At 38.0% G+C, this 25,925-nt stretch overlaps 1 protein-coding gene and 1 long non-coding RNA gene across 3 annotated transcripts in view; one reads left to right on the forward strand and one right to left on the reverse strand.

Moving 5' to 3' along the window:
• The first annotated feature begins 219 nt into the window (after positions 1-219).
• Positions 220-25,925, forward strand: part of RAD21 (RAD21 cohesin complex component) — a 29,382-nt gene continuing 3,676 nt past the window's right edge. The window contains exons 1-12 of one of the 2 annotated variants that reach the window (NM_001034717.1): positions 220-372; positions 7,733-7,907; positions 14,163-14,292; positions 15,472-15,571; positions 16,983-17,089; positions 17,384-17,590; positions 18,048-18,173; positions 18,511-18,633; positions 20,248-20,471; positions 21,620-21,779; positions 22,193-22,338; positions 25,287-25,436. In NM_001034717.1, coding sequence (NP_001029889.1) covers positions 7,764-7,907; positions 14,163-14,292; positions 15,472-15,571; positions 16,983-17,089; positions 17,384-17,590; positions 18,048-18,173; positions 18,511-18,633; positions 20,248-20,471; positions 21,620-21,779; positions 22,193-22,338; positions 25,287-25,436 — 1,617 coding nt within the window. In that variant the 5' untranslated portion in view covers positions 220-372; positions 7,733-7,763. Of the gene's footprint in view, positions 373-3,166; positions 3,219-7,732; positions 7,908-14,162; positions 14,293-15,471; positions 15,572-16,982; positions 17,090-17,383; positions 17,591-18,047; positions 18,174-18,510; positions 18,634-20,247; positions 20,472-21,619; positions 21,780-22,192; positions 22,339-25,286; positions 25,437-25,925 lie in introns of those variants that run through there. The other variant, XM_059893334.1, reaches the window with a different exon arrangement.
• The window catches only part of LOC132342210 (uncharacterized), a 122,272-nt gene continuing 102,248 nt past the window's right edge, over positions 5,902-25,925 (reverse strand). The window contains exon 3 of the long non-coding RNA XR_009490516.1: positions 5,902-6,410. This is a non-coding gene — a long non-coding RNA (uncharacterized lncRNA). The remainder of the gene's footprint in view (positions 6,411-25,925) is intronic.

The following is a 25,925-nucleotide window of genomic DNA, read 5'->3' on the forward strand; positions in this document are numbered from 1 at the left end:
ATTCCCTTTGCGCTTGCTCAGTCCGGGGCTGCTTAACCAGAGGGCGGGTTCCTAGGAAAAGGAAATGGTCGCTGCGCCTGCGTCGCTCCTTTTGGGTCCTAGGCTCGCTGCGCAGGCGCACAGGTGCCATTTTTGACCGTAAACATCCTGCCGATTTGAACCGAGGATTTGGGCGGCAGGAAGAGCCGCGGCGTAACGGCAGCCATCTTGTTTGTTTGAGTGAATCGGAAAAGGAGGCGGCGGCTGTGGCGGCAGCGGGAGCTGCTGCGAAGCTACACCGCACTAGGGCTCCCCTCCCTTTCCCCGCCCCCTCCCCGACCCTTTTCCCCTCCCCAGGCCACCCAGCCCGCCCAACTCCCGGCGGAGAGCAAGGTAAGATAATCGGCCGACCCCTTCTTTTGCTCCAGCTTCCCCCCCCACACACCCGTTCCCCGCCGTCTTGCCGTCGGGGAGCAGGACTCCGGAGCGGGGCGGGAGGACGAGGGAGACCGCGGCACAGCCCGCGCCCCGGGACGGAGCCGTGCTGCCTCTCTTCTGAGCTGCGGGACGGCAGCGCCGCCCGCCCCGGGTCCCTGGCCCCAGGCCCGCCGTCGGCCGGGACCCGCGCCGCCTGGGCCCGCATCGTCTCTTGTTAGGTAACAAATGGTCCAGGTCTGTTTCTAGGCCAGAGGAGCCGTTACTCGGCGGGTCCCTCGGGGAGCAGGGGAAAGCCTGGGCCGCGGAGGGCGAGGAGGAGGTTTGAACGAGCCCGCTCTCGGACCGGGCCGCCTACTCCTCGGGTGAAAATGGCTGTCTGGGAGGACGCGGGATTCGGGGCGGGAGGCGGCGACAGCCCGCGATGCCAGCTCCGAGGGGCCGCAACCGTCTTTCGCGCGCGGGTGCCGGGATCGGAGACACGCGGGCCCGGAGGATGCGGCGGGCCCCCGGCCGGGGACTGCTGCTGCTCCCCCTTTCCCCGTTTTTTTTTTTTTTTTTTTAAAGGAAAATGGTTACGATGGGGATAGCAAATGTTAGACCAATAGAAAACGCGACCAAGGGAAGTTGCCTCTGATTCTTGGGAAATTAGCATAATTGGTTTTCCTCCCAGACTTTTCCTGGAGATTGAGGATATTGAATGTTGTGTTTGGGAGGGAGGTGTGTGTTTCTGACAAATAGGAGGTGTTTTTTTCCTCACTGAGAAAGGCTTTGAGAAGGATCTGTAATAGTTTAGTGGTGACACTGTCGAGCTGTGCTGCCAGACTTCGCGACCTTCTTCAAAGAGGGAAATGCTGGAGGGTTTGGCCACCTTTGGATTGGATAGATAGGCTTCCAGCGTTCAAAAACGCGCTTGTGTTTTTAAGGGTTTCTGGTAAAGGCTAGTGTTTATCGGCTTCTCTTTGCAAGCCAAAGTTTAACATCTGCTCTCCTTACGCTGTTTAGAGTAATCATTGAATTCCAGAAAATAAATTTCTGTTTTCTTCCAATGAATGTCAATGCCAGTGAGCTGTGTGATTGTGCAGAATGTTGAAGACACATTGGGGAAGTTTTTTGAAGTTGCAGGGTCATTAAATTTCTTTGCTGTTGTTGGAGGCTGCTAATCAATTACTTTTAAAAAGACGTTGATGGGGACCTGTGCCATATCCAGTGATTAAATTATTTAAGAGTTTGCAGATGAGGTGACAGTAGTGAATAACTCAGTGGACTTTGTGCTTTTTATATACAAGTCAATTATGCTGGTAGCGCATAATCTTCACCTTTTTTGTGTTTAGAGGCAACACATTACTGCACTCTAGAATTAACTTCTTAAGGATGAGATTCTCCTGGTGAGTTCCAATTTATTGGAGCACAAAGATTCTGAGTTTTCTCTCTTATAATTTGGTACAGAAAGGAAAGTTCTTGATGTTGAAAATGAAGATTTTGTGTTTTATGTTTAAATGTTGTGATACCAGAGTTGTTAGGCATGATCTTGATAACTTCTATATATTCTGGAGGAGATTTTTTCCCAGAGTAACTGCGTCTATAAAGGCATTGTGTTGGGTATGATGTTTTAATTCTCAAAATCCTTTTTGGGAAACATCCCCATTTTAGAGCTGAGAAGGCTGAGACTCACATGTTAAATCACTTTTAACAGTTACAGAACAGCTAAGGAGGGAGCTGAACTTGAACCTAGGACTATCTGGTTGTAAAACGCTCCTTCAGAGATCTTTAGTATCAAAAGGGACGCAGCTCTACTGTGTTAGCATTGCAAATACCTTTTGTTCTGGAGACCCTCCCCCCAAACACCCCCTAGAAGACAGTTCATTCTTACCTGAGTTAGATATTGATGTTTTCCAAGGTTAGTAATCACTGAATTTCCACCTTCCAGTTTTTTATGGTTAGGAAAAATGAACACCACAGAATAACCAGCCTAATTCACTAGTGACTGGAAAAGCACTCTCAATAGAATTGTTTTTACTTTGAATAGGTGACATTTGTATATGCCTTATGTTAAAAAAAAGCCCGTCAGTGCAGAAGGGTAGGCTGGCCTTTCTCACCCGACCTACTTTTCAAAGGTGACCAGTTTCATCAGTTCTGTTTTCATTCTGCAGGTATTTTATGCTCCTGCAAGTGCGTGTTAACATACACGTATAGAGAGAATTCTCTTTTTCAATACTTTATCATCGTTTTGAGAGTGCATAGAATTCTATTGCATGATTGTATTGATTTGCTTAAAATCACTTCTTAGGGGCTGCTGCTGCTGCTAAGTTGCTTCAGTCGTGTCCACCTCTGTGCGACCCCATAGATGGCAGCCCACCAGGCTCCGCCGTCCCTGGGATTCTCCAGGCAAGGGTACTGGAGTGGGGTGCGTCCCCACTTCTTCTCCAAGGCATGAAAGTGAAAAGTGAAAGGGAAGTTGCTCAGTTGTGTCCAGCTCTTAGACCCCATGGACTGCAGCCTACCAGGCCCTGCCGTCCATGGAATTTTCCAGGCAAGAGTACTGGAGTGGGGTGCCATTGCTTTCTCCGTCTTAGGGGCTAGGTAGGTTTTTTTCTAGTACTTTTGTTGTAGTCAAGCTGGCAAGGCAACAAAACAGTTAGACTTGTGGGCTCTGAAGTTCAAGCTGCATTTGCATTGAATACTGGTGACCTTTGCCAAGTTCCTTATACCTCTCCTTTTCTTTCTTGGTCTATAAAATGGGCCAGTATTTATCTTCTAAGACTGTCATGAAGAGGATGGACACATAAAATCCTTAGAGCTTAGTAAGTTTAATTTTTGGTCTATCATTATTATACATCAAGTATACCTTTGGCTTATTAATGGAAGCCCAGTTTCTGGCTGGAGAGTATAAGATTTTGCCAAATTGCCCTTCAAAGAGGGCATACCAATTTATACAGCCACTATCTTGCCCTGCTTTCTAACAGATGAGTGAAATATTAGAATGATTTAACATCATTGTAGAAACATGAGCTGTAATTTGACTTTGGTTTTTTTGAAATATCTTAAATTGCCATTTTTTGCATTCCTGAATATGTTCCTAAATACTAGTCTGCCGTTTCATATCAGATTTTTTACATTACTTTTTAGGATCAGTTTTTAAAAGTTGTTTGCTGCTTTAGAAAAAAATTGAGAAATTATGAAATTGGTAAGCTATGTTTCTGGTAAGCAGAAATGTAGGCTTTCTGCTAAGATCTATTGTAAGGGATTTCCAAAATTTAGAATCTTGAGAACTTTTAATCAACCTTTTTTTGTGGGGGTGGGGGGCAGGCTAAAGGTTTGGTATCAGTAAGGGAAAGAAATGCTGCAAAAGGCGAGGATGATCAAATTTTACTCTTATTTAGATATAAGCCAGTAGTTGATCACTACTGTCCATCAGGCTTCCTTTAGTTATTAAGGTGATTTCCTGTTGCTAATTGTTTCCCAGATTAATTTTAGCACCACTCTGCTTTAGTTACTCCCCATCCAATGCCAAGAAAGCATCTGTTTAGGAATCTTTGCCTGGACATAGCTGGGATATTTTAAGCATGGAACTCTTAACCAGCAGCTGAAGTGCTGGCTGTGAGCTACTGACACCTGTTGAGACATGCCAGTTTCAATTTCTAAAATTTCCAAAATTTTTTACATGTATCAATTATGAGATCACTTGGTATATTTCATTTTCATTTTCATTAAATACATATTTAGTATTTGACTGCAGCAGAGTGTTGTAGGAGCTAAATAGTAAGAGTTCTTTTAACTTATTTGGAACATGACTATCTTCTGTAGTAAAACTTGGGGCTTATTGTGCGTAACAGTGACTATATTTCTAAGTCAGTGTTTTTAGTAACATTTCAAAGCCATATTGGATTTCAGCAAAATCCTGTGGACTATATTTATAATGCTATAGAGGCAGCCTGATTTTTATGCTAACAAACTTTAAGGCTCGAAGTAGAAGTGCTACAACATAGGGGGCTCTTTTTGATTATGGGAAGCATATTTTGATTTACTAGGGTATAGGGTACACTTGAGGTGCTGTTCTTTTGTTTTTTTGATTGGGGGGGTGGGGGGGGTTAGTCCTTTTACTTTAGGGTGACCTGAATTCTTCTTCAGTTCTTTTCTTAACTCCGCATGTGCAAGAAAAACTTCACAACTTTAGGCAGTTGATGAAGCCTATTTTTTCTTTTGAAAAATTTTTCCTAGTGTGAATTAATGATCCCCTGAAAGCGTCTACTTCAGAGAATGAAAATTCCATCAAATTATTGGCATCAAGATGAGGCAGACCTGACCTGATTACTCTTGTACCACCACCCTCCCAAACATTTTTGACAGGCGTGAAATCTCTTGCCTGGAATATGTTTGATATATATGTATTTTCTGTACCTTACTGCAAAGAATGAGCACAGTTTTTAATTGAAAGTACAGTAAGCAAAGTTATTTAAAGTTAGGGTCCCTTTGTGAAATCATGAAAATTCAAATTTAGTCTGGATCTTTTTTTCTTAAGCTAATTCAAAAGGAAATTTTGCATTCCCAGTAGCCATTTATGAGATATGCGGCTTCTCTGTACCCTCACCAGCATGAGCTGTTGCCGTTATTTTTTATTTTAGCTCTTAAAAGAGGTGTGAAGTGATATCTCAGTGAGTCTTAATTTGCATTTTCTTAACTAGCAGTGCTGAGCTTGTTCTTAATTTGCCTTCAGTATATTCTCTTCCTTGAAATCCACCCCCCTTTTCTAGTTGGATTTTTTTTTTTTTTTTAACTCTTTAGTTTTGAGAGTTCTTTATTTATACTCTGGATCCAGGTCCTTTTCAGATATGTGGCTTGCACATATGTTTTCTCATTTTCTGTCTTGTCTTTGCATCCTCAGTGGGTTCCTTCATAATAGGTTCTTCCCCTAAAATTTATGGGACGTGTTTTTGGTGTGATGTCTAAAAATTCTTACGAAGCTTTAGGTGTTAAAGGTGTTTTCTTGTGGTTTTCTTTTTCCCCTTTAAAATTTTATAGTTCTGTATTTAAGTCTGTAATTTTATATAATGGGTGAGATTTGGGTTGAGGGTTTTATGTTTTTGTTGTTGTTTGTTTTGCCTGTGGGATGATATCTAATCACTGAAGTGTCATTTGTCAAAAAGTAGTAGACTACCTCCTTTAAATTCTGCACCTTTGTGAAAAATGAGTTGGACTTAATTGTGTGGATATATTACTGTGTTCTCTCCTCTGTTCCATTGATTTGTGTGTCTTTCTGACTATACAGTAATTGACTATTATACCTCTAAAATAAGTCTTAAAATTGGGTAGAATGAGTCTTCACAGTTTTTGTTTTTCAAATTAGTTTTAGTTATTCTAGGTCTTTTGCCTCTCCTTATGAATTTTAGAAAAATCTTGTTGGTAGCTTATTTTAAAAAGCCTCACTAGAATTTTGATAGGAGCAGTGTTAAAGTTTCTTTAAAAATTAAAGGAATATTCATTGTGCTGTCCAGTTACAGCTCAGACTATTTGTCTTAGAAAGTGAAAACTTATATTCACCAAAAGTCTGTATACACAAGTATTTATAGCAGCTTTATTTGAAATCGTCAAAAAACTTAGAAACAACCGAATGTCCTTCAATAGGTAAAATGGCTAAGCAAATTGTGGTACCATACCCGTCCCAGGGAAGGCTACTCAGCGTCGAAAGGAAACAATTAATAAATGCACCAAACACCTTGATAGATGTTTTAACATGATGCTGAATCCAAAAAGCTATTCCAAAGTCAGATACTGAATGATTCCCTTTATGTAACATTCTCAAAATGATAAAGTTTAAAGAAGATTTGGTGTTTGCCCAGAATTTAGGAATGGTAGGGAGCAAGGGATAGGTGTGAAATAAGTTTTAAAATTTTACTTACTTTTCATGCTTTCTGTAGAAGTATGACTTACCTTTTTCCAGTTACGGACATTTTCGAAAAAAATAGGAATTCATTTGGTGAAAGATTTTTAAAAATCTGTGGAAAAGAAAAACTACATGGTATAAGGGAAATTACAGTTTTACACAGTTCATGTGTTCTCTGAGCTTGAGTATTTCAGGCTGTTTTTTTGCCTTAGTATTTATACATTAGATTACTAAAAGGAAAATAACATACTTGTATTTCTACTAAGAATATTTCAGTCACGATGAATTGTATACTGTATCATTGTTCTCGATTTAGTATTTAAATTATAAGAGGGCAAGTGCTTTCCAAATTCCTGAGTTGAGAAAACTTAGGTAATGCTTCTTTTTAAGGCTCAGCTTTTCTAAACTACTCACTTGTGAAATGGGGCCAACCCACTTACTTATCAACTTGGTGAAATGTAAAATGCTTGACATGAGGTAGCAATTATTGTGTAATGCATTTGGCTGAGAATCTCATTTTTTAAATGGGGTTCTAAAATGGAAATTTCCTCATTGATTAATATCTGTGCTTGAGTGTTTTTCTTCCTGGACATTTTTTTCTTATCATGAGGAATAAATTTTCTAACTTTTGGCCAAAAGCAAACTTACTTCTTACTTTAACAGTTAGTAATCTGGATTGGAATAGAATTAACACTGGATGGAACTTCAAAAAGGGTAGGTTTTCTGATGACAATTTTTACTTACAGTGAAAAAACATACTAGCACTTTTATTGTAAGATAAAAACGTTTTTTCACTGTAAGTAAAAATTGTCACCAGAAAACCTACCCTTTTTGAAGTTCCATCCAGTGTTAATTCTGTTCCAATACAGATTAGTGTGGCATGAAAGTGATCTGACCTTTGTCCCCTTTTCACCTTAGTATGGGGGGAGCAGTCTTTTTCTTAATGCTATCAAAATTAAACAATAGGTTTTTGTTTTTTTTTGTTTTTTTAATTTATACTCTACTTCACTTGAGCCTTTCATACATAGTTCTCAGATTTAAAAGGAAACTTCAGATTTTTTGTGAAAGTCGCTCGGTCATGTCCGACACTTTTGAGACCCCATTATACAGTCTGTGGAATTCTCCAGGCCAGAATACTGGAGTGGGCATCCTTTCCCTTCTCCAGGGGATCTTCCCAACTCAGGGATTGAACCCAGGTCTCCCTCATTGCAGTTGGATTCTTTACCAGCTGAGCCACAAGGGAAGCCCAAGAACAGTGGAGTGGGTAGCCTGTCCCTTCTCCAACAGATCTTCCCGACCCAGGAATCAAACCAGGGTATCCTGCATGGCAGGTGGATTCCTTCCCAACTGAGCTTTCAGGGAAGCCTGATTTCTTGTACATCTTGATAATTCGGTTCTCATGTGGCATTTGTGTTAATTTTTCTTCCCCCTCAGGTTTCCTCCTGTTTCATAGTCAACCAGAACAATGTTCTACGCACATTTTGTCCTCAGTAAAAGAGGGCCGCTGGCCAAAATTTGGCTTGCGGCCCACTGGGATAAGAAGCTAACCAAAGCCCATGTGTTTGAGTGTAATTTAGAGAGCAGTGTGGAGAGTATCATCTCACCAAAGGTATGTTTGATGTTGATGTTTTTATTACTTTGTGGATTGTTCACTGATGTGTGAAATAGAATTCTGTAAAAACGATTTCTTAGGCAGGCATCTGTGTATATTGAGGGTAAAGAAAATCCATAAATTAGCCAGAGTTTCAGTTTGATACTCTCTTCTCTAAAAATTCTGTTTCTAAAAATTCTGTTGTGAGTACAAAGATAATTTTCATTTGCCTTTTAATGACAGATAAGCATGGTCTAGCAGTACCCAAATATTTTATATTTGACTTTCTAGATGTTTTTGTACTAAATATGTGTATAGGTGTTTTTGATTGAGGGATTTATAGAACTTATATAAAGTTTTCAAAATAAAGACCCATCATTTGGAAAATTTTACAGGAGCCAGATCTAACTGCTTTATCCATATGGTGGACAGTGTCCAGAACACTTGCTCCGCCTCAGCTTCACAAGCCTGCTTGCTGTTTCTTGAAGATACAAACCTTTTCCCCATCATAGAACTTTTGTACTTGGCCATGCACTTTCCCTAAATATTTAATTACTGTGTGCCACTAGAATGGAAGGCTTAGGAATGTCCTAACCTTATCTGCTTTGTTTGCTGCTCTGTTTCTAGAAATTTTCTTGATATCCTCTGAAACTTCTGAAGCAGTGGTTTCCACCCTTGGATTTCACAAATAGTATGCCTTAATACATGTTTTTTGTGTTGCCAACGAAGGACCATTAAAACACACAGACACAGAGCTACTGACATCATTAGCATTTCATTGAGGAACAAACAGGTTGATATAAAAAATGTATGAAGGGCTAATCTCAAAATAAAGGTATAGTCCTTGAATGTAATTTTTTTATACATATATTACGTCTGTGTTTTAAAGGTCCTCTCCTGGATGTTGTAGTTTTACATATGCATATACACATACATCTACCAGTTTCCCTGTTTTTAAAGATTCCAGATCTCTGGATCAGCATTGGGAGCTATTAGAATTGACAGTTAAATGAGAGTAGTTCTTCATTGCTGAAAGAGCAAGAGGATCCAGGAATAAAGCTGGGATGTAGCAGAGACTTGTTCAGAAAAGTTATATGGAAAGATGTTTTACAGGGGAGAAGTGAAAGTTTGATTTGGAATTAGAGTACGTTATAAAGTTTCTATGGAATTTCAGCCAGTTTTAGAGTTATTAATGTAGAATTTGTTGGTGTTAAAGATGTTTTATTATTTCGAAGACAATAGTAATTAGAAAACTTTCTGCAAATGGGAAAATAAGTGACCTTTAGTTCTACCACCTAGAGAAACCTTCAGTGTTTTGGTATGCCTTCTAGACCTTCATGGGTGCGTGGGTTACACATGTAATTTTTCTCCCTTTTAATGAATGTATACAAAAACTGCATTGTGTGTTTTGTTACAAGACTGCGTTCAGGAAAAGCTCTGTTCATAACTCTGCCATCATTTTAGCAGTTGTATTGTACAGTGTCATAGTGTCTTGCGCACAGAACTTAAAATACACAGGAAAACCCAGAAACACACTTGACTGTAATTGAAGTGAGGTCATTTGTGTTTTCATAAATTCACTGCAGAAACACTAATGTGTATGATTGGGGGTGGGGGGGGGGCTGTTGCAGACACTTCTGGGAATGTTTTGATAAATGGCATGCGTACTGCATTAACTTCATAATATTCAAAAAAGCTTTGAATTCCAAAACACATTTGACCCCTAGGACTTCAGATAAAGGATAATGGACTTGTAATTTATAGTTGTGATTGTGCGTGATTTATTTTCCCAGCTGCATTTTTTGAAAGGAGGGAGCTAATCCATAGTTTTTCCCAAATTTTCTGAATTGCTCTGGTCTTTTAATGCAGCCATTAAAAATTACAATAATACTATAGACAGAGCTTTTCCTGGATAAAGGCTCATTACAAAACAATATGCAGTTTTAGGTACACATACACACACAAAAAGGAAAATTGTGTGTATGCACATATAAAAGCCTAGAAGGCACGCTAAAATATTACTAAAGATTGCTTTAAGTGGTATGATTATAAGTTTTTATTTTCCTCTTTAAAAAAACAACCATTTGGTAACCGTTATTTGTAAAATCTTTTGTTCTGTGTCTTTCTTTAATGTTGATGTTTTAGGAATATGATTGTTGGAACAGGTGACATACTTATTTTTAAGATATCTGATGCATTAACAATGTATTCTGTGGGGAAGTTGTACCAGTGTGCACTGCTGGTCAAATTGAGAAATGTTTTGTTTTTATAGGTATGCTTACTGAATTAGTAAATGGAGAAAGGAGAAATTGAACTCTTTTCTGGAAATAGATATGTGTGGCTAATCTTTAACAAAATCCATAAGCAAATACTGAAGCTGATTTGGCTTTTAAAAAAACACATTTTTTCATGATACGTGCAGAGTATTTTGTACGCCATTAGGGACACTTATAACTTTAAAATCCTTTCTAAATCTGTTTTTCTTTGATTTTGGTTTATTGTGATAGAATGTATCACAATAGATACCTCCACAGGGTGAAATGACCTAAAAATTTCTAATGTGTGTTCTCATTGTGCAGTTCTGGCGGGGAAATGTTGATTTAGTGGTTTAGAACAAGTGTCAGACAGATGGTACACTCAGAACTCCATGCCTTCCCCCGCTCTGGTTGGCACGGTCCCTCTTAGCCCCTGTAGAGCTGTCCTTGGATGTATATAGCCTGTGTTCTTCATCACACCCACACGCTTAATAATGAGCAAGCTCGGAAGCAAAAATTCCACATCTCATTTTACCTCCTTCTAGACTAAATTATGAACCAAACTAATCTAGAAAGAAAGAAAGCCTTTGTCCAAACACTACCTTTTTTTAAACTATTATCTTCATTTTTAAGTACTTTACTTTGAGGTAATATTGATTTATAACATTATGTAATAGATTTTTTATTTCAACTTTTGTATACCATGCAACGTGCTCACCACCTAAAGTTTTGTTTCCATCCATTCCCATGCAGTTGATCCCTTTACCCCTTTGCCTCTCCCCCATCCCCTTCTTCTAAGGTAACCACTACTCTGTTTTCTGTGTACCACCTTCTAAAAGTTGTTAATTCTGGACAAGATAATGGCATGCCATGGTTGAGTTTTTTGCCTCCTTTTTTTCTCACGTGAAGGATTAGGCGTAGTCATTATTAATTTCAAATTTCCTAAGGCAAACCATAAAGGGAGAGTCTCATTTTTCGGTTAAGAGCAGTGTTTTAATTGGGTAAGAGATTCATCATCGGATATGTCTTAGATTTAGTCAGAAATTTATTACAGTTTTAAGTAAGAATTTATAACTCTAAACTTCATAAGAATCCCTCAAGATTATACAGTAAAAGTGAGAAATAGATTTAAGGGACTAGATCTGATAGATAGAGTGCCTGATGAACTATGGACGGAGGTTCGTGACATTGTACAGGAGACAAGGATCAAGACCATCCCCATGGAAAAGAAATCCAAAAAAGCAAAATGGCTGTCTGGGGAGGCCTTACAAATAGCTGTGAAAAGAAGAGAAGCGAAAAGCAAAGGAGAAAAGGAAGGTTATAAGCATCTGAATGCAGAGTTCCAAGGAATAGCAAGGAGAGATAAGAAAGCCTTCCTCAGCAATCAGTGCAAAGAAATAGAGGAAAACAACAGAATGGGAAAGACTAGAGATCTCTTCAAGAAAATTAGAGATACCAAGGGAACATTTCATGCAAAGATGGGCTCAGTGAAGGACAGAAATGGTATGGACCTAACAGAAGCAGAAGATATTAAGAAGAGGTGGCAAGAACACACAGAAGAACTGTACAAAAAAGATCTTCACAACCCAGATAATCACGATGGTGTGATCACTCACCTAGAGCCAGACATCCTGGAATGTGAAGTCAAGTGGGCCTTAGAAAGCATCACTACGAACAAAGCTAGTGGAGGTGATGGAATTCCAGTGGAGCTATTCCAAATCCTGAAAGATGATGCTGTGAAAGTGCTGCACTCAATATGCCAGCAAATTTGGAAAACTCAGCAGTGGCCACAGGACTGGAAAAGGTCAGTTTTCATTCCAATCCCAAAGAAAGGCAATGCCCAAGAATGCTCAAACTACCCCACAATTGCACTCATCTCACACGCTAGTAAAGTAATGCTCAAAATTCTTCAAGCCAGGCTTCAGCAATATGTGAACTATGAACTTCCTGATGTTCAAGCTGGTTTTAGAAAAGGCAGAGGAATCAGAGATCAAATTGCCAACATCCGCTGGATCATCGAAAAAACAAGAGAGTTCCAGAAAAATATCTATTTCTGCTTTATTGACTATGCCAAAGCCTTTGACTGTGTGGATCACAATAAACTGTGGAAAATTCTTCAAGAGATGGGAATACCAGAGCACATGATCTGCCTCTTCAGAAATTTGTATGCAGGTCAGGTAGCAACAGTTAGAACTGGACATGGAACAACAGACTGGTTCCAAATAGGAAAAGGAGTAAATCAAGGCTGTATATTGTCACCCTGTTTATTTAGCTTATATGCAGAGTACATCATGAGAAACGCTGGACTGGAAGAAACACAAGCTGGAATCAAGATTGCCAGGAGAAATATCAATCACCTCAGATATGCAGATGACACCACCCTTATGGCAGAAAGTGAAGAGGAACTCAAAAGCCTCTTGATGAAAGTGAGAGAGGAGAGTGAAAAAGTTGGCTTAAAGCTCAACATTCAGAAAACGAAGATCATGGCATCCGGTCCCACCACTTCATGGGAAACAGTGGAAACAGTGTCAAACTTTTTTTCTGGGCTCCAAAATCACTGCAGATGGTGATTGCAGCCATGAAATTAAAAGACGCTTACTCCTTGGAAGGAAAGTTATGACCAACCTAGATAGCATATTCAAAAGCAGAGACATTACTTTGCCAACAAAGGTCCGTCTAGTCAAGGCTATGGTTTTTCCTGTGGTCATGTATGGATGTGAGAGTTGGACTATGAAGAAGGCTGAGTGCCGAAGAATTGATGCTTCTGAACTGTGGTGTTGGAGAAGACTCTTGAGAGTCCCTTGGACTGCAAGGAGATCCAACCAGTCCATTCTGAAGGATATCAGCCCTGGGATTTCTTTGGAAGGAATGATGCTAGCTGCCAGAGATGGCTGGATGGCATCACTGACTCGATGGACGTGAGTCTGAGTGAACTCCGGGAGTTGGTGATGGACAGGGAGGCCTGGAGTGCTTCGATTCATGGGGTCGCAAAGAGTTGGACACGACTGAGCAACTGATCTGATCTGATCTGATCTGATGCTTTCCAGTCAGGTAGTAAAAACTAAAAGGGGCTTAGACAGGAAATTAGCGGTCTTGTTTAACTAGAAGTTTTAGAAGTAGGAAGATCTAGGATTGGTTCAGCAGTTAAAACATGTCATGCAAGGACTCACCTAGACTCATCTTTCTTAGTTTGTTGGCTTCTTGTCCTTGTCTTCACGCCTGTGCCCTGTGGTTACAGGGCTACTGCAAGCAGCTGTAAGCCCCACCTGCTCACAGCACAGGAGGGGAGAAGGAAGAGAGTGTTCAGTTTTTTTGTGGAGATTTTTGTTTTGTATTTTTAATTGGGAAAGTCTCAGAATTCTCTGACCTAGTTAATACTCCTTGTTAGTTGAACTAGGCTATATGCCCACTCAGAAACAAGCATCAGCACAGATGAACGAGACTGTCATCTTTCAAGTCTGAGGATGTTCACTTCCCACATAAAATCAGAGTTCAGTTAATTGACAGGGAGCAGTGACTCTGGATTGGCATCCAAAAGTGTCACATACTTAATGTGCTAATGGTAACACTTCATGGGTTGCCTTAATACTTGCTTAATAGCTACATTCATTAATAGCTACATTCACATCCATGTTCATTCATGGATTTCTGTCAGTCTGTTCTCATGTATACTCAGGAAATTTACAGGTGAGAAAAAATATACATGATTATGCCTCTGCTGCTAAGTTGGCTTCAGTCGTGCCCGACTCTGTACGGACCCCATAGACAGCAGCCCACCAGGCTCCCCTGTTCCTGGGATTCTCCAGGCAAGAACACTGGAGTGGGTTGCCATTTCCTTCTCCAGTGAACGAAGGTGAAAAGTGAAAGGGAAGTCGCTCAGTCGTGATTATGAGGTAACTTCAAATAAATGGTTAAAAGTATGAAGAGAGATAAACTGCCTATAAATTGCACAATATACAGGCTTTGAAATTTTCTCTAAAACCAGAACATTACTGTATAAACTAATGTTAATCCGCAGGTGAAGATGGCACTCCGAACGTCAGGACATCTCTTACTGGGAGTAGTTCGAATCTATCACAGAAAAGCCAAATACCTCCTGGCAGATTGTAATGAGGCATTCATTAAGATCAAGATGGCTTTTCGGCCAGGTATTGTTGACTTTTTTGTTTTAACTTTGAAGTTCATTGTGTTCAGGGTGAAAACTGCTAAGCATGTATTTCTAGATGGGCATAGTTTGTTTTAATTGCAATACAAGGAGCCCTTCAAAAATGGGCAAAGCTTGGAGAGGCAGTGTTTCAAGGGAGATAGCCCATTTCAGTTTTGTTCTATGAATGGAATTATGGCAGACCTTTTTTGTTATTCCTTTGGAGCTGCCCTTTTAACTCCTTTTTCAGCAGTCATCAGAGGTTGAAGTGTTGAAAACTCATTGTTTTATGTTTTTAAAAATACAGCTCAGAAAAAAAAATGTTAAAATTTTAATGTAGTCTTAAAATCAAATTCACTTTTAACTGAAGTTGTTAAAACTTTTTAAAATGTTCTCTATATTTCTTTGTTGTTTTGTTTTAGGTAATAGTTGATTTCTAAAACTGAACCCTTAGAACCAAACTTCGATCTGCATAGATAATTACAATTGTATAGTTTTTTTAAGTATTGATGAAATTTTATTCTGATTAAAACAATCTCAGTGTGTAGGAGAGCTGCTTTATACTGTTAATTTCTACTGATGTTGTATTCTTCTATTTCAAATTATTGTAACATGAATAGTGCAATCTTTGAGATTCTAAGATTTGATTAAAAGTAAAATGCTTAGGCAGAGGCCATGATACTTGATTGTTTTCTACTTTGTGGCTACTAAGCGTATTTTGCTAAAATAACATTTTGTTTCTTTTTATCTTTTAAATCAATGCATGTTTATTATAGACCACTTTAAAATATAGGAGGAAATGTAAAGAAAATAAAAATAATTTAACCCCACTTTTCTAGAATAACTAATTCCTCTTAGCATTTGGGATACTCTTTTGCAGTCATTCCTTTTCCTCATAAATTTCATGCTCATATAGAAAGCTATTACTAATACTTATTTGATGCTATGTCCTTTTATCAAAGATTTCTCAGTTTAATTCATAATTAGTGCTTTGACCTTTTTCTTGTGATTCAAGTAGTGTGACTTAGGATTATAGAACAAGCTAAAGTACTTGTGCTTCAGTGGTACTGAAGCAACCCTCCTGGAATATAACCTTAGGAAATTAAACTGACATTTTACCTTCCTTGACCCCTTGGTAAACTTTGCTTTAGCCAGGGCTTGAAGCCTACTGTTACTTTTCCAGGTGTTGTTGACCTGCCTGAGGAAAATCGAGAAGCTGCGTACAATGCCATTACTTTACCTGAAGAATTTCATGATTTTGATCAGCCACTGCCTGACTTAGAGTATGTCTCTCTCTCTTTTTCTTTAGTTATTGACTTGGTGTACCAAAAAACATTACTGGCTTACAAATAACATAGTTTTGGGGGGATGTTTTGACATTGAGTTAACATGTAGCCAAAATGCATATGCTGTATTTATGATAGTATATAAATATGAAACATATAACCCAAAAGTGTTTCTTCTGTAAGAAAACCATGTAAACAATGTCAGCTTTAACACTGCTAAAGAGAATTCTGATTTGCTTAGGCCATTATGTAAATTGAACAGCTGTCTAGCTGTTTGCTTTACATGATGATATCAATAAACTTGAACTGTAGCTTCATGATTTTTTTCCAGAGGTATTTACTAAAGTCTTCTACCATTTTATCATCTTGACCAAGCTATACTCAGCCACAAGTTTTGTTCTTTTCTTCTTTTAATAAACATGTGAGATAACTTTATACAAAGAGCGAGTGAAGGTCATTGTCACAACACACGTTTGAGAACAGAAAGGTTGTCCAGAGATGACCATTGTAACAGAGCACTGTGCTGTGTTGTCTGCCTCCCTCAAGTCTTCAGAAGCCAGCTATCATGACCATGACAGGAATGCGACTGTGACTAAGTGATTAAGTAGCACAATTAACCAAGAAACCCTCTACATCAAGCCCCATTTATTGTTTAACAATGTTTTGGGGGTTTTTTGCTTTTTTAAAAAAACAATCTGTGACTTAAATGTAAATTTATTACTTACTTTGAATTTATTGTGTTAATTAGTGCTCAGCACTATTTGACTGCTTTACTTTTTCTCTTTATACTTCGGTGTTTTGTTTTTGTTTTTTTAATTTTTATGGTGGAATTTTTCCTTTTTAAACACAGCTAAAAAGGAAGAGTGATTAGTATTATGAACTCCAGGTGCTGATCATCCAGTTTCTTTCTTTATCGATACATTGCCAGTTCTATTTAATGTGTACAGTTGACCCTTAGTTTCACCTGCAAGGGTCTGCTTATGTGCAGGTGTTTTTCCCCCACTAAATGCATGCTGCACTATCACCCGATCTGAGGTTGGTTCATATTAAACAGAGTTCCAGAAAAGCCAGTTAACGTCAGTGTTCACATAGCCTAGCAGGGCCCTGATGAAAACCCAAGCATCTCTAAGTTCTTCCTCTCTGTATACCATGTTGCTTTATGTAGTGATTTCAGCATACTATATTTTGCTCACTGGTCATTAACATTTTTAAAATTTAAATACAAATGAAATTCGCTTCTAAATCATGTAGATTCTTGGATTGTATTTATTTAATGTCAAATATTTAGGCTCCATAGGTTGTGTGTATACTTTTTTCCCCCCTTATAGAATAGAATTGAGATATGTTTTCCCTTATAAAACAATACAGTGAGAATTAAGACTAAACTGTTTTTGAAATTCTTTTATAGTGACATCGATGTGGCCCAGCAGTTCAGCCTGAACCAGAGTAGGGTGGAAGAGATAACCATGAGAGAAGAAGTTGGAAACATCAGTATTCTACAAGAAAATGATTTTGGTAATAGAGAAGGAAATCATTAGCCACTAGCTGTAATGTTGAAGTTATGTCACTAAACGTATTTAGGATAACCTAAATTTGGATCTTATTTGAATTTTCTGATCACGCCCCAGAATCGGTTTATGCAATGTAGATCCTGAAGATTTAAAGTTTAAACCAGATGTTTTAATATTCAAAGATACATAAGACTTTATTAGGCAAATATGGCATTATAATTAAATCATAATGCATTTTCTTTTGTATCAGCAGTATTTCGAACTTTTTTCAACTAATGACTGACTAAAATTTGTTTAGGTGACTTTGGAATGGATGATCGTGAGATAATGAGAGAAGGCAGCGCTTTCGAGGACGATGACATGTTAGCAAGCACTGGTGCTTCTAATCTCCTATTAGAGCCTGAGCAGAGCACCAGCAATCTTAATGAGAAAATTAACCATTTAGAGTATGAAGACCAGTATAAGGATGACAATTTTGGAGAAGGAAATGATGGTGGTATATTAGGTAAGTCACTACAAGGCGATAAATTCTTTATTTAGTTGCAGTGTTTTAGAGTGGCTGCTAATCTCAGCCTTGAGCATCTCTCTAGGTATGTATGTGTGAGTTGTGACCAGTTGGTTCAGTTGAAGTTTTCCATAAGCCTGTAACCTTAAAATGTTAGCAATACCTAATTTTGTTTATAAGTGCTTGTCTTGGAATTTTAAGTTTTACTAATTCTTCAGGCTTCTCTATTTGTGTCTGTAAGTATAAGTTTTAAAATTAAGAAGGAGACTTTTTTCCCATGTGTGGAAGTATTTAATACTTCCATATACTACCATGAAGAGAACAGATGCATATTGAATACAGATTTAAATTTTTTAATTTAATCCATTTTGACATAATTTTATTTTCCCAGTGATTGGCTATTGATCTTTCAGCATTTCTTTTCTAAACTGCAACTAAGTTACATTCCCTATTTCAGATGACAAGCTGATTAGTAATAATGATGGTGGTATCTTTGACGACCCCCCTGCCCTGTCTGAGGCGGGGGTGATGTTGCCAGAGCAGCCTGCACATGATGATATGGACGAGGATGATAACGTGTCAAGTAAGCATTTCATGCTCGGTGATTGCGTGTGACTGTATGGCATCCAAAAACATATTTCATGTAGAAGACCAAAAACTAAACATTTCAGCTTTTAATGAACTGTGAATCTTAAACAGTGCTTATGGTTGAGTCTCTCATGTGTTTAACCCTGTGCTCCTCCCTGTGTTTTGGCCAGTAGGTCAACTGGAAAGACCTTATAATTAGAAAAATGTTTTCTCTTTGGTACCAGTGGGTTTCTTTCAGTTACTCAAAGGGGTTTTTCCCCTACCATTTGTTGGATGTATAGTAAATTCCAAATTCCAAATTTACTTTTGTGACCAAATTTCTGCTTTTATAGTGGGTGGGCCTGATAGTCCTGATTCAGTGGATCCTGTCGAACCAATGCCAACTATGACTGATCAGACAACGCTTGTTCCAAATGAGGAAGAAGCCTTTGCTTTGGAACCTATTGATATCACTGGTGAGCAAACACACTTTCTAGTAATCTCCTCATTTTAAATAATTTTTCTCCTTTGTCCGACATCTATCGTAGAATCTTTAATCAATGACAATTTTAGTATCTTACAGAATGTTTTTACAAGTTGCTGTGAAATAACTTCCAAAGGATGAAACAGGCTTCCTGCACATATGTATCTCAGTCTTTGGGGGTTATAAAAATGTGAACAGGTCACATGTATAACAGTTTAAAAACACCGCAAGGCATTTTTCAGTAAGATAATAAGATTGACTAGTCAGTTACAGTGCTTAAATAAGAAGCATAGCAAAGTATAATTGGAGGTGCCTCTTCTGAGTAGAAGAGGCAATATGTAATTTGGATGTGAAACTTAAAAATTTCTAAATGGTTTATGGGTACAGTGGGATGGAATAAGCTATTTACAGTGTGACTCAAGATATTGTTATTACTTCTAAGTTAAAACAAGATTAACTTTCGAGATTTCCTACGTAGAATCTGATGACCAGAATTGGTACATGGCTTCTGGTTTAAAAAAGAGTACTTTTCTATGTAACGAACACAATTTAGGAACTGAAAATATAAAAATGAACGAGTCTTTCCTCACGGAACTTCAGTAGTAGGGTAACCTTGGTAATTAAGTAAATTATGTACTGTATTATTAACAGATATCACAGAGATCTATTAAAAAAGGTAAGGACAAGTACTGCATTGTTTAAGACAGCTGAGTGTAGCCAGCTGTTAAAAGAACTTGAACTTGTAATTTCAAGAAAGGAAACTCAGTAGTGGAGGTCAGGGGCTGGACAGAGGCCATCACTGTGTAACAGCTTCTTGACTTTCGAACCACGTGCATATTTTATCTTTAAAACCAATAGAGTTATATAACGTATGACAGAATGAAATCTTGAGGAATGTATTTAATACCATGAGCCTTTCTGTATCTTAAGAAACTGAGATAATGTTACCTGCTTTGTAAGAATTTAGTAAGGATTAGAAGTGAACACACAAAAGTGTATAGGATGGAGTTTCAGGTTCATTTAAGTGGGTTTGGGCTTGTTTCACTTCATCAAGCTGCTTATGCAGCTGCCATATATGAATTGTAACTTTTCTAATAAAAATCATAGTAATTGCAACCATTTATGGAGTCCTCAATCTATGCCAGACACTATACTAATTATTTTACAATCCCTTGTAAGTGGTTGGCCATATTTCAGATGAGAAAATAAAGACGTTAGCAAAATGAAGTTAATTTTTTTTAATGGTCACTTAGCTAATTGGCAAAACCTAGTGCTTGGGTCTAACTCTGAATGAGGTGAGGTATGTTTCGTGTTTACAGTATAAAACTACATGGGCAAAGATGAATTGGTTCTTACTTTTTTTTTTTTTTTGCCCATTTTGTGCTAAAAATCTATACATACTCATTCAGCAAATTTTTATTAAACATTTATCATATGTCAGCTTCTATATGATGCTTGGGAAGCATCAGTTAAAATAGATTCTGTACTCATGAAAGTTTAACATTTCTTCTAGACATGTAGAAAGGCAGAAATACAATGAGACCAAAGTTGTACGGTTCTTGCTCGCCTCTCAGAAAGATGATCTTATTTTCTTTTATCATGCCAGTCAAAGAAACAAAAGCCAAGAGGAAGAGGAAGCTCATTGTTGACAGTGTCAAAGAGTTGGATAGCAAGACAATTAGAGCCCAGCTTAGTGATTATTCTGATATTGTTACTACTTTGGATCTGGCACCACCCACCAAGAAATTGATGATGTGGAAAGAGACAGGAGGAGTGGAAAAACTCTTCTCTTTACCTGCTCAGCCTTTATGGAATAACAGACTACTGAAGGTAATAGCGTTTGCAGAATTTAAAATTTCATACAGATTTTGATCGTTTTTTAAAATAAACGTTAAAACCTTTTGTTTAAATCATTTTTGATCAGGTATTGTTCAGCCAGCCATATGGCATCTTTTTTCTCCCTTAAACCACAGTATACTGAACATAAACCTGATCTGGAAGATTATAAGTGACACCTACATTTCTAAAAGATGTGGAATGAATTTTCACTATTCTAAAAAGCCACTGGTGTTTTTAATAATAGTTCTTCCTCAGCTTCCTATGATAAATTATTAGTTCTGTTGCTTTACTGTGTACCGTGGTTCAAGTCTCCATTCTTTAGATGATGCTTTCTGGCTAAAACATGGCTTGATTCTGCTTTTCCCACAATACAGATTTCTGGCTTTATGAGAATTTCTTTTAATTTACAAGCCGTTTTCTAGAGTTGAAATATTCTTAGAACCGATTGTTTAAAAACAAAGTCTTTAAAGCAGCAAGCTTTGTTAAAACTGCTGTTTTTTCGGTGCACAATCATAGTCATTTGGAAGAAGGTTCTTAAGTTTTTTTTTTTTTTTGACTTAGTAGTTTCATTTTCAGTAATTTTTCCTGAGATAATTTAAAATATGGGGGAAAAAACTCTATGAAGATGTTAAATAATTATATTTACAGTTAAATTTTTCTAAAGAACCTTAAAATATTAAAAAATCTTTCAAGCGTGGCATATATATGCACAAGCATATATATTTCCACTCAGTGGAATATTCAGTCATTAAACATACTAGAAATAATATAAAATTACTATATCATTAAGTGAAAAGGGTACTATGTAAAGCTATTGGGTATGATTTCAGTTAGATTGAGTTTTAAGTGTATGAATGTGAAAATAAACTGCAGGTCAATAAATTTAAAACTAAATCCCCAAGTTAAACAATGGATAAAAAAATTTCATCCTCAAATTATCTAAAATTGCTGCAATGAAAATCTTACAGGACTTCAAATTATAGAATGGAATGTGAATATGGTGTAACATTAAGTAGAAATCGTGCTCAATTTTATATATATATACACCAACTATTAAAACATTGTAATGTTAGTGGTAGGGTTTCATTTCTTGTGATTTGTAATAGAGATTATATAATTGATTTTTAAATTTTTTATAGCTCTTTACACGCTGTCTTACACCACTAGTACCAGAAGATCTTCGAAAAAGGAGGAAAGGAGGAGAGGCTGATAATTTGGATGAATTCCTCAAAGAATTTGAAAATCCAGAGGTTCCTAGAGAGGACCAGCAGCAGCAACATCAGCAGCGTGATGTTATCGGTCTGTTTTACTAGAATAGTTCCCTCATAAAGTTTAAGTGAACATTTGGGTTAAATTTTACCTATATATTGCCCAAGTAAAAGAAATCAGGAACAAAGAAGTGTACTCAAATTTTGAACAGGGAAATACATGCTTTATATTCTCTGATTGCTTAGAGGTTTAGGAGTTGGCTGGGTGCTAGTCTGCTAAAGGATTGTCCTGCCTTGGACTGGAAGTGGCACCTGTCCTTTTAAAGCTCCCTCCCACTTTTAAATGTATTGTTATAAATTGAGTAACTTTTGTGGAGGTAAAATTTTATTCTGCCTTCCTTACTAGGGAAAGTACCTATGTTGTAGCATATTACTATTAAATGGTTCTAAAATATTGTTAAGGACTGTATGACCTAAGTCTTCTCTTCATGTGACCAATTGTAGATGAGCCCATTTTGGAAGAGCCCAGCCGCCTCCAGGAGTCGATGGAGACCAGCAGAACAAACTTGGATGAATCCGCCATGCCCCCACCACCACCTCAGGGAGTTAAACGAAAAGCGGGACAGATTGACCCAGAACCCATGATCCCTGTAAGCACACGTCTCCATCAAAATGTTTGGGATGTTCAGACAATATTTTAGATCCCTAGTAGTAGCAAGTGTTATTTAAGGAGACCTTTTGAAGTATCTTGGTTTGGGCAGAAAAGGAATGGATCCAGAGAGAAAAAATGGCAGCCAGGGATCTAAATATTGTGTGCCCTGAGTGGGAGTTGTTTTTAGTGTAGAAGTTTTTGTTTTTTTCTGACTCTTCTTGGATAGTGTTGCTTCAGAGTGGCCTGAACATCCTTGGCTAATATGGATTCCTTGATACTAGGTTCTAATTTTATTTTATTTCTCAAACATTAGCCCATGGTGAATCAGACAGTTCTAGATAGAATAAGAAAAGCAACATAAGGAACCTGTTAAATACATTTTGAATAAAATAGAACAAGCTTCCTGCTAATAAATAACTGTTAGCAAGATGGAACATTTTCCCTCCATTTTTATTGAGATAAAATTGACATATAAATTGTATTAGTTTGGGGTGTACAGTATAATGACTTGATACATGTATATATTGTGAAATGATTACTATGATAAGTTTAGTTACTATCCATCACTTTATACAGAATTAGATTTTTTTCTTGTCACACAACATCTACTCTGAGCAATTTTCAAGTATGTAGTTATAGTTGGTTGAAGCTCCTTATCCATGGATGTATACTGAGGGCTGTCTGGAATAAGTGTTTTATGTAAGATACTTTAGTATCCATGAATTTTTCTATTTAGAAGGGATCCTGAAACTAATCCCTTGCAGATACACAGGGACAGTTGTATTGTTCATTGTAATCATCATATTGTGTATTAGATCCCCCAAACTTACTTATAACTGGAAGTGTATACTCTGACCAACATCTGCTACATCTCATTTCCTCTGCCTTCTAGCCTTCATGACCACCATTTTACTCTTTGCTTCTGTGAATGTCAGCTTTTTAAGATTGCATATGTAAGTGATACAGCTGTCATATAGGACTCATCTTTCATTTCATTTAGCATAGTGCTCTCTAGGTCCATCCGTGTTGTCACAAAAGGCATAATTTCTTGTGGTGAATATTATATCTGTGTGTGTATCATATTCTCTTCATCCATTTATGTGTTGATGGACCCTTAGGTTGTTTTCATAGCTTAGCTGTGAGCAGGGAAGCATCTTTTCCACATAGTAATTTCATTTCCTTTGGATAAGTACCTGGAGGTGAAATTTCTAGTTTTAATTTAAGTTTTAATTTTTTGAAGAACTTCCAGTTTCCGTAATGGCTGAGCCAGTTTACATTTGCACCAGCAGTGCATGAGGGTTCCCTTTCTCCTCATCCTTGCCAACACTTGCTGCTCTCTCTCGTCTTTTTTGGTGTTCTGACAGGTTAGTCATTCAGACAGGTGTCAGGTGATCTTGGGGTTTTTATTTACACTGACTAATTAGAGATGTTTTGAGCACCTTTTCTTGTACCTGTTGGTCATCAGGTATATTGTCTTTGGAAAAATTTGTGTTCAGATCCATTGCCCATTTTCAGTTTGTTTTGCTCTTGAGCTAAGTTGAGTTGTTTATATATCTGGAATATTAGTCTCTTATCAGATAAATGATTTGCAGATACTTCCCCATTCTGTAGGTTGCCTTTTCATTTTCCTGATGGTATCCTTTGTAGTGTGTTTTAGTTCGATGTCGTGCAACTTGTTTATTTTTGCTTTTATTGCCTTTGCTTTTGGTGTCAAATCCAAAAAAGTCTGTCAAGACCAATAAGTTTCTTACCAGTATTTTCTTCTAGGAGTGTTATGGTTTCAAATCTTAGATTCAAGTCTTTAATCCATTTCATTCTTATACATGTGGCTGTCTGGTTTACCCAACACCATTTATTGAAGAGATTGTCCTCTCCTTTTTGTATACTCTTGGCTCCTTTGTGCTAAATTAATTGACCGTATAGTGTAGATTTATTCCTAGGCCTCTGTTCTCGTCCAGATTCTGCTTTATTGTTTAGCAAACATTCCTGCATATCTATAGTACAAAGTAGTTTCAGGCTATCTCGTTAAGAAACTAGAATATATTTGTCCAAAAAGTAAAGTAGCATCTTGCTACTTTGTTTAAGCTGGCCACCATTAAGTTCATTTCAGTGTGCTATTGTAAGTGAAAAGGAAGGTGGTCTGGTTTGAAGCTTCCCAAGCTTAAGTCTATAGAATACATTAATTTGGACAAAGGGAGACTTTTTGGTACCTTAGGCTCTTGGTTCAGCCTCCATGAAGATACTGGCAAAAGAATATTCCTTGCCAACTTTAAGAACTAGTTCTCTAAGCTCCCCCCCTCCCCACCCCAACCTGGTGTTAAGGAGTTGTAGAAGGCTGGGCATATTTTTCTCTTTGAGTTGAGGAAGGGGAGCAGGTAATAGGTGGGTTGCTTTAGTACCACTCTCTGGATAATTGTTTCCTTGTCAGTATTTTAATGTTCTCGTTTGTTTGTATTAAGTTAGAGAAGAAAATACAAGAAATGATCCAGAAAAATAGTCTCCTCGTTTGTATTATTTGCTTCAGGAAGAGCCCAAAGGCCTATTTAGCACTCAAGCTGAGTTGCAGTGACCTTAAGGCAGTCTTAAACAGTAATGGTTGCCTGTGCCAGGCTAATTAATGGTAGAGTCTTTTTGCATTGCCCTGGAGTCAGTGGATTCTGTTTATTCCTAAAATGTTAATACAGAAAGTTTTGAGGGTTTTTTGTTAAGTGTTTGCAAATAGTAAGTATAAAAACAAAGCACCTTTGCTCTAGGATAGTAAGACAGTGAATGGATTTTCTTGTGTAAACTAATGCTGAGACTTGTAATCAGTTTTTGATTATGAGGAAGTGTGGAGGTGTGACTCCAGTATTTCTTTTCATTTTGAGAACTGCAGCAACTACATACTTAAAAGAAGCTACCTTTAAAATGTGCATCCTTAAATTGCCTTGTTTTTATTGCTTTAAGCCTCAGCAGGCAGAGCAGATGGAAATACCTCCTGTAGAGCTGCCCCCAGAAGAACCTCCAAATATCTGTCAGTTAATTCCGGAGTTAGAACTTTTACCAGAAAAAGAGAAGGAGAAGGAGAAGGAGAAAGAAGATGATGAGGAGGAGGAGGTAAGGAAATGTAAAAAGATCTGATGAGTACATTCCCATCCAGATTTAGTGAAAATCTTCCACCAGCTTGTTGTTATTTTTCATATTGGAGCTGAATTAATTATCAGAGTGATGAAAAATGTTTGAATAAAAGCAAAACTTAGCAAAATTATTAGAGGTCTAGACCAGGGGTCCCCAACCATTGGTCCAAGGCCTGTTGGGACCCCCCTCACAGCAGGGGGTGAGTGGCAGGTGAAGGAGTGAAGTTTCATCTGTATTTATAGCCATGCCCCATCCTCACACCACCTGAGCCCTGCCTCCTGTCAGATCAGCAGTGGCATTAGATTCTCATTGGAGTGCAAACCACTGTGAAGTGCGCATGCAAGGGACTCCTTATGATTATCTGATGCCAGTAGAGCCAAGGTGGTGATGCTAGTGCTGTGGAGCGCCTGCCACTGTCTCCCATCACCCCCAGATGGCAGCGTCTAGTTGGAGGCAAACAGGCTCAGG

This window comes from Bos taurus, chromosome 14 (genome assembly GCF_002263795.3).
Source record: "Bos taurus isolate L1 Dominette 01449 registration number 42190680 breed Hereford chromosome 14, ARS-UCD2.0, whole genome shotgun sequence".
Lineage (NCBI taxonomy): Eukaryota > Metazoa > Chordata > Mammalia > Artiodactyla > Bovidae > Bos > Bos taurus.